This window comes from Castor canadensis, chromosome 6 (assembly GCF_047511655.1).
Source record: "Castor canadensis chromosome 6, mCasCan1.hap1v2, whole genome shotgun sequence".
Classification (NCBI taxonomy): Eukaryota; Metazoa; Chordata; class Mammalia; order Rodentia; family Castoridae; genus Castor; species Castor canadensis.
In genome coordinates this window covers 15956155-15969091 of record NC_133391.1, presented here as the reverse complement: position 1 = coordinate 15969091, position 12937 = coordinate 15956155, and the positions used below count along the sequence as shown (strand labels likewise).

The following is a 12937-nucleotide window of genomic DNA, read 5'->3' as shown; positions in this document are numbered from 1 at the left end:
TCCAGGGACCGTGGTGACCGACAACAAATGGCTAGCCTATCGGTGTCAGGATTCCAGGGTAAGGCAGGAGACCCTCTACTTCCCTGACTTGCCCGCAACCTTTCCAGGACCTTCCTCCCCAGCTTTTGCACACATACCTTCCTGCTTCTGCCTCCCTCCCTCTGCCAAGAGCCCTCGTTCCAGCCCCTTTAATATGGAATTCTAGCACAAAACCTCCCAACTCTAGGCCTCTGTGTCTAACACAGTGTCTAACCCCACTGTACTATAATTACCTGTCTCCATGGCTGTGTCCCTTCTTTGAGGGCTGGAAACCTCTCTTACTGATTTCTCCAAGCCTCTATGAAGCCCAACATACAGTAAGTGCTCAATTAATGGACGATTGCCTCCTTTGGCTTTGGTATCTACCTGCTCCAGACACTTGTGACTCTCTTCTCCTTTATCCTGCATTTACCTGGCCATCACACACCTTCTTAGAACACCTGCCTTGCTCACTTGTGCACACGCATCTCTGCTTGTCACTTACGCCTCATGGGCTGCCTGGGCCACACTTGGTTCTGCCTGGCCCTTCCTGCCCCAAAATCATCCCATCTGGATGTTAACATGAACTTGGAAAATAGAACTATGCCTCAATGATTCGCAGTACACTCTTCACACAAACGGAATTATCACGATGAAATGTCCTCAGCTTATTAATGTAGGCTAAATCAAAAGTAAAATGAAAATTACAAGTATGTCTCAATGATTTGCAGCCATGATTCTGAAGATTCTTGTGACTTCCTTAAAAGAAACGGCATCTTTCTCTTGTCGGTCTCCTCCAGGACACTGGCAGAGTGTGGTTTCAAGATAAATGAATATAAGGATGGAGGAATGAGTTGGCCACACCTCACTGATTAAAATATTTACCTACTCTGAGCAAGTGACAGGAGAAACAGGCAAGGGGACAGTTACTGGCCCTCACAATGTTTCTTTGCCTTCCAGGCAAAGCTTTGGTGGTTTTGGGTTTTGGTGGCACTGGGGTTTGGACTCAGGGCCTCAGGCTTGCTAGGCAGGCGCTCTACCACTTGAGCCACTCCACCAGCCTGAGTCAAAGATCTTAAACTCACCTGGCAGCGGGCTTTTAAAAATATATGGTGTTCACACCCTCCTCCTTTGTGCATCCTCCCCGAGGAGAAGTGTGAGACTATGTCACATATCCAAATCCTCTTTAGAGAAAGCTGCTTCAAAAAATCTATACAGCATTCGAAGGCATTCTAGTGAGTCACCGAGCGAAGAGACATTGTGGAAATCATGCTCTCCAGCTGGACTCACGTTAGCGACGTGTGCCGGACTTGTCTCTTGGGTGATGAACGGTACCCTGCGTAAACCCTACAGTTACCCACCTACATGTTTCAAGGGTAGTGTGAAGCCATGAAGTGATGGCGAGCCACCGACCCAGGGGTCCCTGGGGAGAGTAATTTCTGGACTAGAACCTGAAACCTAAAGGAAAGGACTGGTGAGGTTGGTGCTAACGTGGACATCAGTAACTGTGGTCTTCACGTACAAACTCAGACCATGCATGTAACAGTGGATCTGCTCCATGGAACTCGGGGAGGAGGGGAAGGGAAGAGAACGACAGAGCATCAGTGATGTCATGAAACGTCACATCTGTGGAGGTGGAGGACGTAAGGATGTGCACTGAAAGCTGGTGAAATGGGGGGTGGGAGGTGAAGGGATGAGGGAGAGCAATGGGAGGGGCTGAATGGACCAAAGTAAAGTAGACTCACAGCGGGGTCACATCGAGACACCCCTTTGAACACCGGCTTAGATATTAATAATGAAATTTAATGGGAATTTCCAGTTTTGATCCCCAGAAGGGCCAGAGAACTGCCATGGCTCTTCTTGGGCTCATAGCCACCATCGACAAGTCTAACCACCTGAGAAGGATCTGGAACACCCCAACAGGTGGCAGTGGCCTCTCTGACCACAGCATGGACCCTGCAGCCTCCTGGGCACTCCACTTCTAGGCTTTCTTGTAGCAGGGGTGGCCTCCAGGCCCTCTCTCTCCAGTGACTGTGAGCCCTGGGGACATGCCACAGGCTGTGGCTGCAGTGTGCCTCATCCACCTCTGCCCAGGGCACGGAGACCTGGGAAGCCACCTGTTGGAGGCAGAGGAGCCACGGTGTGGGGTCAAGGTTGCCGAAGGACCACAAGGAAGGAAGTCTTCCTGACAGCCATGTGCATCACCGTGAATTTTTATGTTAAAGAAGCCACTGAGATTTGGAAATTTGCTTGTTCTGGGGACCACAGTGACTCGCTCCCGGGATTCTCCCTCCCCTTAATCTTCTTCATTTACCCTCCTTCTCCCACTTGTTAACCCCCCCAAGCCTATTTTACAATTCTGTATACCCTAATAAAAATTTTTTTAAATAATTGTGATCTTCACAAATCAAGGGAAATGGAAGCGAGCAGAACTACAGAAAACGGGAAACTGCACAAGGAGGCAGGTCGGGTGACTGCACTTGGACCGCGCTTCTGTTTTTGGGAACTAGATTGGATCATGCCACATGCTCACTGTCTAAAGCCTGTAGTGCCCAGGGGTGCTGCAGTCCAGGTCCACGTTCAATCCCATAATCTCTGACACGTGCTAAGCACTGCTCCATCCTCCTCCAAAAGCTGAGATCTGGACCTAGTCTTGCTGCGCATTCTGAGCAAATATTAAATTCCCCATACGACAGAGCCAAGGAGGGAAAGAAAATACGAGTAACTGGGAGGGCCTGGTTCATGAATGAAGAGACACGGGACCACCAAGATCCTACAGGAGACTCAGGGAATGTCCTGAGGCCAGAAGAGCCCACACCAGCTCTGATAAGGTCTTCTCCTAAACGATGGCCCACCAAGGGGAAACAGACAGACACCCAGGTGATGTAGCATGTTTGGCAATGGACAAGTCTTGTCAAGAGAATAATGATGTCACCTGTCATGGTGGTCACATCTGTAATCCCACACTCAGGAGGCTGAGGCAGGAGGATTGTAGATTTGAGACTAGCCTGGCCTACTCACTGAGACCCTGTCTCAAAAAGGAGAGGAGAAGGAGGAGTGATGTCTACACAGGTCTGCCCCCCGCATCTGCCCTCACCTGCTGGCAGGGGATGTCCTGGCAGTGACACAGCCCGGGGGACTCAGCATGAGGGGACACATGTGCTCCGAGAAAGGTGATGCCACCCCCAGTGTCTCCCCAGCTCCTTAGGATTTTCTCTTGCTGTCTGCTCTATAAATGAACCAGGTTCTAGTCGGGCTCTGGCGGGGACACCCCACTGTCCATCTGAAAGTGATCAGAGTAAGACAGTGGTTTTGCCACCTGTGAAGCCAGAAGTTTGGATTGAGGTGTTTGGGGGAATGTAAGTTGCTAAAGGCAGAGCGAGACAAGCAAGGCAGTGAGGGGTCAGGGTGCCTTCAGAGTGACAAATCGGACCCCAGGGAGGGAGGCTGGAGACAATGGAGGTCACAGACCTGTTAGAAGACTTTCCCCAAAAGATAGGTAAGAGAAGGGCATCTGATGTGGGAGGCTGGGGGAGAGAGGACAGACGGTGGACATTTGCGGTGGCGGGACATTGCTGGACAACAAAAGGGTGACCGACTGTCCATTGGCTCAAAGTCTTTCTTCCCTTTGTCCTTCTGATGTCTAGCTCTTGGGTTGGGTCAGGGATCGAGTTCCCTGATCCTTCTCGGCTGAGCTGGGAACCATCTCAGGGCCCTCCTAGTGCCCTTTGGGACAAGAGCTCAGTCACATGCTGTAAATCTTGTTTTTGCCTCACCCACTTCCCCCAACCAGATCCTCCACTCCTGGAAAGCCTGGTGGCGTCTGTCTTGGTCAGCAGGTACCGAGAGTCCCAGGATAGAGAAAGTTCTTCATTCACATTTATCACTCTTTCCCCAATTGTCCTACATGGGTTTTTTTCTTAGGAAAAGATAATACTTGGCGGGGGGTGGGGATGACACTGTGGTGATCACCTACAAGTTTATCATCCTCAACACTGGGTGATGGGTACAGGGAGACTGATCCAACAACTACCTTGACTTTTAGACATGCTTGAAGGTTTCCACAAGAGAAAGCTAAAGAGAGAGAGAGAGAGAGAGAGATTTCCAAGAGAGAAACAGAAGATTTGGAACCCAGGGTTCCTCGTCTCCGGTGGAATGGCTCAATCCATAAACGGAAAACTCAGCTTTTACTTCCAACAGTCATCTTCGAAAACAGCACGAGCAGCTTAATCAAGCTGGAGCATAGGGAAGGCTGTTTGTGGGACTTAATTGCCATTTTAATGTGTTTTAATTGCATAGAAATGCTACTTAATGTAGTGTTTCGGTTTGTGTTTGCCATTTTGGGAAATCACAGACCTTGGAAAGAAGAGGCCAGGTTGTCACTAAAGGATTCTTGGCCCATTTGAGGATGGTGAAATATTTCCCTTGGTGGCTTCTCCTCGTGCTCCCCCTCCATCCCAGCCTCTCCCTCCTCTCGCACATAGGCAGGGAGCCAAGTTGGTGCCTGGCTGTCACAAGGGAGAGAGAATGAGGCCCAGGGCAGAGCCTGAACCCAATTCATTACCAGAATAAATGAGGAACAGACAGAGCAGGCCACTTCCTTGGGCACAGAGCAGAGGGTCCGCAATTTAAAACCTCCCCCAGCCTCATGTGTCCCTCAGGCCAGTCTCCGAAGGGGCCCCCAACAGGGTGACAGAGACAGCTGAGAAAGGAAACTGCCCTCCTGAACACTTTGGGTGCTGACCCAACAACTCAAGTATTTTTTAACAGGTGTCTCCCTGGAAGGCTGGTAGAGAACCAGCTGCCCTTTTGTGAGATGCTGGCTTGTCACACCCTGGTTAATCTCACTGCCACGTGTCATGACACAGCAGGGCAAGGAAGGGCCTCAGTGATGTTAGGGGTGGATCCCAAGGCAGCTGCAGAAGCATGTCAGCAGCACTGAGCAAACAGACTTTCTTGTAGACACAGGAAGAACGCTTTTCCGTCCAGGCAGAAGGGATACGTGACCTGCCAAGTGCAATGGCACCTGGTCATTCCTACCACACACATGCAGTAGACACAGGACTCTGGATGTAGGACCCAAGAAGGGGACCCTGGCTAATCCATGCAACAGCCTCAGGGATGTCCGCTGTGGGTGGTATACAAGGCTGCCACATATGGTTGTGCAGGCTGTGCACTGCCCAATTCTGGGAGGCATCACAATAGATACATAAAAATTTACGATGGCTTTCCAGTAGATGGCAGGAAAGGGTCTTGAGAAAGGGGATCCTTGTGTTAATTTGCAGTGAATGGTATGTGGGTGAGCAATGGGGACAGTGATAGCATCCATGTCACAGAACTGAGTTTTAATGGCTGGATGAGGGCAGAAAGGTTCAGAGAAGTCTTTTGAACAGGATTCAAAGCTCATGGGATGAGGACCCAGGAAAAAGGACTGAGTCTGAGCAGAAAACAGGTCAAGATTTTCTACTGCTTTGGGAATGGACCCCAAATTTCTTAGCCTGGTCCCTAAGGGCCTGCTTGTAGGATCTGGGGTCCCCTTCCCCTATGTCACCACATACCTCAGCTTCTAGCTCCCACACTCCAGGCTCAGTTCCCTATCTGATCCTTGTCAAACTGAGCCCACTACTGCTTCCTGCTGTGCACTTGAGCCCAGGGCTGGGAATGCTCTGGTGATCTGCCATCTCCCATCTCCACTGTCAGCTCTGATAGGCACGAGATAGGGGCCATCCTCTCCAAAGGGACACTGCCGTCCCACCTGGGAGAGGAGACAATAAACAGAATGAACACAGTGAGGTGGGCTTTCCACAACCACCTCCTGTACCCAAGAAGAAACCGGGTAATTTAACAGAAGGAGGCAACGGAGACGGTCGACGGGAGAAGCAGGTTGGCGGGTGCTGTCACAACCTGGTCTGTGACCCCAGGCTTCCTGCGTTCCTAAGGGCCTTCAGCTTCTGGGGCTTCTGTGTGGATGAGGACAGGCTCTATGACTGTACTCGGGTGGGAATACCAGGGCATTGGTACCCAAGAGTGGCCCAGCTGATGGAGGTCAGGGTTTGGTGGAGAAAAACCCAGTGTCAGGCAAACTTATAGAGGTAGATGGTGTGTTAGTGGTTTTTAGGGCTGGGGTGGGGGAATGGAAGGGTTGGACGGTAGTGGCTTAGAAGTAGGGGGTGTTGTGGGGTAATGGAAAGGTTTTACATCCTATGAATGTACTAGAAGTCATTGAATGGGAATATCGTATGGCATATCTTAAAAAAGGTTTTTTTTTTCTGAAAATGCATGCTTGTGATCCCAGCACTGGAGGCTGAGGCAGTAGGATCATAAGTTTGAGGCAGTCTGGCCTCCATAGAGAGACCTTGTCTCAAAACAAAAACAAACACAAACAAATAAACAACACAGAAGAAGACCCCAGCGTCCTTCCTCTCCTAGGAAGGTGCAAGGCTACTGCACACAGTTCCCCTCAGGTCCCCAGCAGGGTGACCCGAGCCCCAGCGACCCCTGGCTGTGAAGCATGCATCAGTCTCCCACTGCTTTGCCTCCTGGTGTTCAAACACATCACTTGCCTTACATCACAAGCTCTGGATTGTTGGGGAGTCCCAAGGCAGGACCCCAGGAGCTGTGTGACTTAGGGCAGGTTGAGCCTTAGGGAAGCCAAGTGTTTCCTTGGTTACAAAATGGGGATAATCACACCCACTTGATAAACACCCGCGTGAGGATTAAGTAAGATCACAAATATAAATGCTATCCAGCACGGCTGAGCACAGTATTAGCACAGCTAGGGGAGCTTGAGTGCAGGGACGCGTGGCTGGGAGGGAAGGCAGGTGAGGGGCTGAGCACACAGACACACGTGCAGAGACACAGGCACGCATGCACATATCCATACAGAGACGTGTGTGTGCATATGCAGCCATGTGTGCGCGCACTCACAGGTGCACCCAGAGGCACAGGCAGGCATGCACATATATGCTTGCATACTCAGGCACACATACACATTTGCACATGTACACAGAGGGAAAGGCATGCATACACATATACAGAGATGTATGCGTGCATATGTAGCCATGTGTACATGCACACACATGCACAGAGGCACGGGTGTGCAGGTACACACACAGACACATGTGTGCACGTGTACACGCACACACACATACAGAGGAAGGTGTCCACAGCTTTTTTCTGGGAACCTCTAAAACACCAAAACTGGGCAAAAAATTCAAAGCAAAGAACTGAGAAGTCTTGGCACAAAAGAGGCCTGGGTGTCAGTCCAGGGTGTGACCTTGGGGACAAATCACAGTCCCTGAGAGGGGAATGCAGCAGGAAGAGTGTAAGACACCCCATGGGTTCCTCACCTGCAGAAAGGGGGCAATGGCCCCCGGCTAGAGGAGACCAGGGATTGTGGCCCTCAAATCAGCAGGGACCTGGAAGTCCCCCTAAACCAGCCCTGAGAGTGGCTTCCATGTGGCAACCAGTCTTCGAAGACCCCAACCCTCCAGCCCCAGCATTTAAGGAGCCGGAAAGCAGGTGATCACTGTCACTGCTCAGGGGACCACAGCCAGGTTTCTGTCTTTAAAAGCCGATTGGAAATTACGCAGTGTCACCAGGTACACTCACAGGAGCAGACACTTGCGTGACAGACTCCTGAGTCTGAACTGCTCTGGCAATTCCAAGTTGTCAAAGCTGGGGCCCGAGATTGGCTGGCTTAACATAATTGTCAAAGAGACTCAGGACACCTTTGCAAGATATGCTGACGGCTGTCACACCACTGGGGTCTTCATTTAGGTTTCCTTGCCTGGAGACAAGTCTCGGACCCTACAGATCACCCCAGGAAAAGAGACCTAGCCAGGGAAAGGCTACATTTGCTCAACATTGAGGGACACACGGAGGCCCAGACCAACCCCAACCTGTCACCCCCACAGCTCGCCCAGTACCTCATTAGGACCAGGATGTCCAATGCGATCACAATGAGGTGGCTTAATTTCTTGGGGTGGGGAGGGGAGAGGACTAATGTGGCTTAAAATAGTTAATATTTTGTTTTATCTTCATTGACTTGTCTAATAATGCAGAAAATATCCTCCTCAAACAGTGAACAAAGGAGATTATCCTGTCACACGAGCTTAACACAGCCTGTGAGCAGAATATTGATCCAAGGTGTGGGCGACATGAAGCCCCCCCATTTAAAACAATTAGGCTTATCAGCAGGAGAGCGGTGGCTTCCTCTTCTCCCTTGTCCCTTAGTCACCAGCTTCCCAGACACAAGCTCCTTCCTTTCTCAGGGTAAGGGGACCACGCAGACCCCTCTCCCACATGACAGGTAATCAGAAGACACTAGCAACGATGACATTACAGTGACATGGCTCGCAGGTTAAGCAGCACACTGGCTGGGGGCCCAGCTGTGTCCACGAACACAAGCTCATTTCATTTTCTGGGCATGTGGAGGGTGACCAGAAAAACATTCCAACTCAGGGGTCCAGGGAGACCTCAGGGCTGCGTAGCGGAACCGTCTCAAAATGATTCTGGAACTATGACCTGGTTTCCATCAGAAACCACCTACGTTGTGTTTATAAACACCCTGGTTTTCTCTCATTGTGGCTGAGTTTAATTTCGTGGTATAAAAAGAAATAAATTACCGAGTAACTTCAGGGGCAAAACTGCATGTCAAAAAAAATGGAGAAAGAGATGGAGGGAGGGATGGACGGAGACCTAATCTTAAACCCTGGTCCTCTGAATTTTCACATCCCTCCCTCTGTGCCCAGTCTTCCCTCGTGCTTTTGACTTTTCATTTTTCTTTAGCCAAGATGCAGAAAACTAAACCCAGAGCTTCCGTGTTTCAGGTTTATTACAGAATGGAAAGAAATGCCAGGATGCGTGATCAAAGATAAAAGCATTTGGTGTGACAAAAGTCGATGTCACCTCTTCTTTTCTCTCTCTCTCTCTGTCCTCACATTTTTTACCAAATTCTGAGGGCAGGTACAAGGGGAGAAGCGTAATTACGTTATCACAAGGAAGGTGGGGGTCAAGGGAGTTGGATGAGAAGAAGAGACACAGGACAGCTAACAGAGTATTGCTGAATCCTCAAGGACAATGACCTGACCATCCTCTGAAGCTACTTCCTTTTGAGCAATGAGAAGGAATTAACATATGGGAGAGAGGACATTCCAAAAGCAGGACCAGCGTGTGCAAAGGCCCTGTGGTGGGGGTGGAGGGAGGAGGTGACAGGAAGACACTGAGGAAGGCTGGGAGGTGACAGGTGAGGGCTAAGACTATTCCAGCTGGGGCTGGAGAGATAAGACCAGAGCAGGCAGGGTTCTGTGAGCCAAGTAAAGGATTAGACTCTTAATCCTAAGAGCCAGAGGAAGCCACTGCTTCATTTGTGTGCGTGTGCGAGTGCTCAAGCATGTGAGTATAATCCAATTTGCATTTTGACAAAACCCCTGGGATTTCAGTCTGGGATATAAATTAGCATGCCAGGAGGGGATGGAGATGAACCATTGGAAGGTACAGTAGACACTGGAGGGAGGGGTCAACAGCAAGGCCACAGAGGTTGCTGCCCAGTGGCAGAGAGGTGGAGAGGTTTGAGACTCTCAGGGCAGGGACATAGGGGATGAGACACACAGAGGTGATTGGGGGGGTGATTCCGGCTGGGTAACTGGCTTCGGGGAGGACCAGTCACTTTTCCTTCTGGCTAAGGGCACCTGACCCCTCCTGGATCTCCTCTGTGCTCCAGCCAGACATCACTGGCATCTTTTCCCTCTGTCCCATGTTCCCACTTCCTTTCAGTGGCCTCTACAGCCCTGTGGATTTAAAGAACTCTAGCTCAAATCTCAAACTGCCGCCCCAATCTCTCCAAATTCTTGCACCTGGCCACCTGCCCAGCCTCTCCATGAGTGCGTTCAATGGGACTGTGAGAGTTCACTTAGCTAAAATCAAACTTCGGATTCACCAATCCACCCAACCCACCTCTCCCCAGAGTCTTTTTTTTTTTTTTGCAGTACTGAGGTTTGAACTCAGGGCCTACACCTTGAGCCACTCTTCCAGCCCTGTTTTTTGTTGGCTATTTTCGAGACAGGTTCTTGAGAACTACTTGTCTGAGGCTGTCTTTGAACTGCGATCCTCCTGATCTCTGCCTCCTGAGTAGCTGAGATTACAGGTGTGAGCCACCAGTCTTTGCTGCCTCAGGAAACAGCCATCACCCGTCACCCTATCGCTTAATCTAAGTCTAGAGTCCATGCTCAATTCATGGAATGCATCCACAAATTTGTGTTCACAGCAGCTGTGAAACACATCTCAAACAGACCCAGTTCTCTCTGCTGCCCTCACTCCCACGCCGCCATCAGTGTCCTGCCTGGCCTCTTGCAGCAACCTTCACCTGGCCTCCTGGCCTCCACTAGGGTCCACTACAGCCTACTCTCCACACAGAAGCTGGATCATATCCCATTCTGGACACAGAATGCATGGAGAAAGAGAGATAGAGACAGAAAGACACCCCCACATCCCTCCCCCTCAACACACACACCATCGCCTGTTATGGCCCAACCAGATTACGCAGAAATACTTCCACCACCGCATTCTATGGGCTGAGACGACCACAAATGTTCTCTCAATTTCCAGGAGATGAGCTTAGTGCCCTATCTCTCAATGCAGAATCATCACTGTCACATCAAAAGATGATTATAAGAGATGGTATTTACACTGACAGGGTTGCATTTGGAAGAGACCATTTGCCACAGAAATGAATGGGAGGCCAGGCACAGACACAGCAAATGCTGGGAAGACTAGCCACAAAAGGCAAGGGAGTAGATACTAGCAAGTGAGAGGAAATTTGTTGATGTATTAAGTGTGAGAGTGAGCATACTGCAAGGCCAGTAGAAAAGGGAAAGACTGAACAAGCAAGAGAGCAAAAGGACCATCAACAAACAGTGCTAACCACCTGCTGAGATGGGGAGGGGAATCCCAAGTTCTGAAGGGTCTGGCTTAGGAGAGGACAGCACCCCTTGGGTGTATCAGGAGAGAGAGAGGACAGAGGCAGCTCTATTCCTTTTTCTTTTCTTCTTTTTTTTGGGGGGGGTGAGGAAGGTGGGTCTGGGGTTTGAACTCAGAACTTTGTGCTTGCAAAACAGGTGCTCTACCACTTGAGCCACACCTCCAGTCCATTTTGTTTTGGTTATTTTGGGGGATGGGGTCTCATGAATTATTTGTCCTGACTGGCCTCAAATTTTGATTCTCCCAATCTCAGCCTTTCAAGTAGCTAGGAATACAGGAGCTAGCGCTGGGACCCACCTCAGCCAGTCTTCCTTTCCTTTCTTTCCCTTCCCTTTCCTTCCCTCCCCTCCCCTCCTCTCCCTTTCCTTTCTTTCTTTTTCTTTTTTTCTTTCTCTCTTTCCTTCTCTCTCTCCCTCCCTTTCTCCCTCCCTTCTTCCCTTTTTGGTGGCACTGAGGTTTGAACTCAGAGCCTCACGCCTGCTAGGCAGGCGCTCTACCACTTGAGCCTCTCCACCAGCCCTCAGCCTTATTTCTTAAGCTTCTGTTGCCGCCCTGAGGATGGACAGTGTCCTATAAGACGGTTCCTGCTTCCTCTGAGCAGAGCATGTGACATTGGCTGCGAGGAAGACGGACAGAAGGTCACAGGCACCAGAAGAGTGCTGAGCTGGGCAACACCCACCCACACACTCAGCATAACCCTAACCACTGCCGTGGGGGAAGGGCTGCGTGGAATTGATGATCAGGCCCATCCGTCCCATGTCATGTTCCCTGCAAAACTCAGGACATGACCTGGGACGGGAGAAGACTCAACCAGGGTCGAGAGTTTGCCATCTGTGTACCACAAAAAGACAGGAGAACGATCATGCCAGGTGCGACCACAGTGCAACTGGGGAATCCACACTAAATCAAAGAAAGTCCTACAAAGAAAGCAATGCAACACACTGCACCCCCCATCCCCCGCAACCGCTGTTCCCATGCTGTCACAGATGCTAGAGAAGGAGAGCCAGCCAGCCAAACAAAGGTATCCAATTCCTGCTTTTCAGGGAATGACAAGTTCTGGGGCGTGGTGTCCTCAACCAAGCACAGGAAGTCAACAGACAGGACTAAGGGAATCAGAAGCTGGGGTGTTTCAAAGGAGAAGCTCCATGGAGGTGCTGAAGGCATTTCTGATGGTGGTAGGGTCAAGGAGGACCAGCATCAAGATCTGCCTTGGTCAAGTGCAGTAGGGACGTACGGCTCAGAATAGCAGTGGCCTTCAGAACAAATGATCAAGTGTCTGCTATTTTCCGAGCACTTGGTTAAACACTGAAGAGACACAAACATACAAAAAAAGTTCAGTCAATGTTGAAGACTGAGGGAAGAGACAGAGCAGAGCAGTATGAGGAATCATCAGTAACTGCTCTAGGAAGTTGACAGGAGAAAGCAATCGATGGGGAAGGAGAGTCAGGGTCACGTTTTATGCAGGAAGCATGAGGATTTGAAATGGCTTTGGTTGAAGGCATAGCATCCGGGGAAGTAAAGAAAGATGGAGAGTGTATTTCTGGAAGATGAAGGCCAGAGCAAATAATCTTGCTTACATGTCCTGTGAGGATCCTCTTCCCTGAAATCTTTAGAGCACTCACTATGAAATGAGGAGGTCGTTAGGAAAAATGCTGGTCTCTGTGATGACTTCTCTCACTGTGATATGAGTGTCTCCGCCACTGCCGTGATCGTCCACCAGTTGACATCACCTGAACTGAAATGTTATTGGTTCATGAAAAATATCAGGACAGGATGACCTCACACCCACATCCTGCCCAAATCGGGACTTCATTGCAGGGGATGCTGGGAAGCACGACTCGGGGAAGAGGAAGAATGGAACCTAAATGGCACTTTGTTAAGTAGTGTGAAGATGACAAAAATAACACTGAGGTATCTTTCTGTCCCCAGACCCCCCAGA

General features: G+C 50.1%; 1 protein-coding gene across 7 annotated transcripts in view; it reads right to left on the bottom strand.

The window, feature by feature from the left end:
- The window catches only part of Galnt17 (polypeptide N-acetylgalactosaminyltransferase 17), a 433611-nt gene that overhangs the window by 144438 nt on the left and 276236 nt on the right, over positions 1-12937 (bottom strand). The window contains exon 1 of one of the 7 annotated variants that reach the window (XM_074075770.1): positions 12576-12713. The exons of the other annotated variants lie outside the window; for them this stretch is intronic. Coding sequence (XP_073931871.1) covers positions 12576-12577 — 2 coding nt within the window. The 5' untranslated portion in view covers positions 12578-12713. Of the gene's footprint in view, positions 1-12575; positions 12714-12937 lie in introns of those variants that run through there. 7 annotated transcript variants of the gene reach the window in all.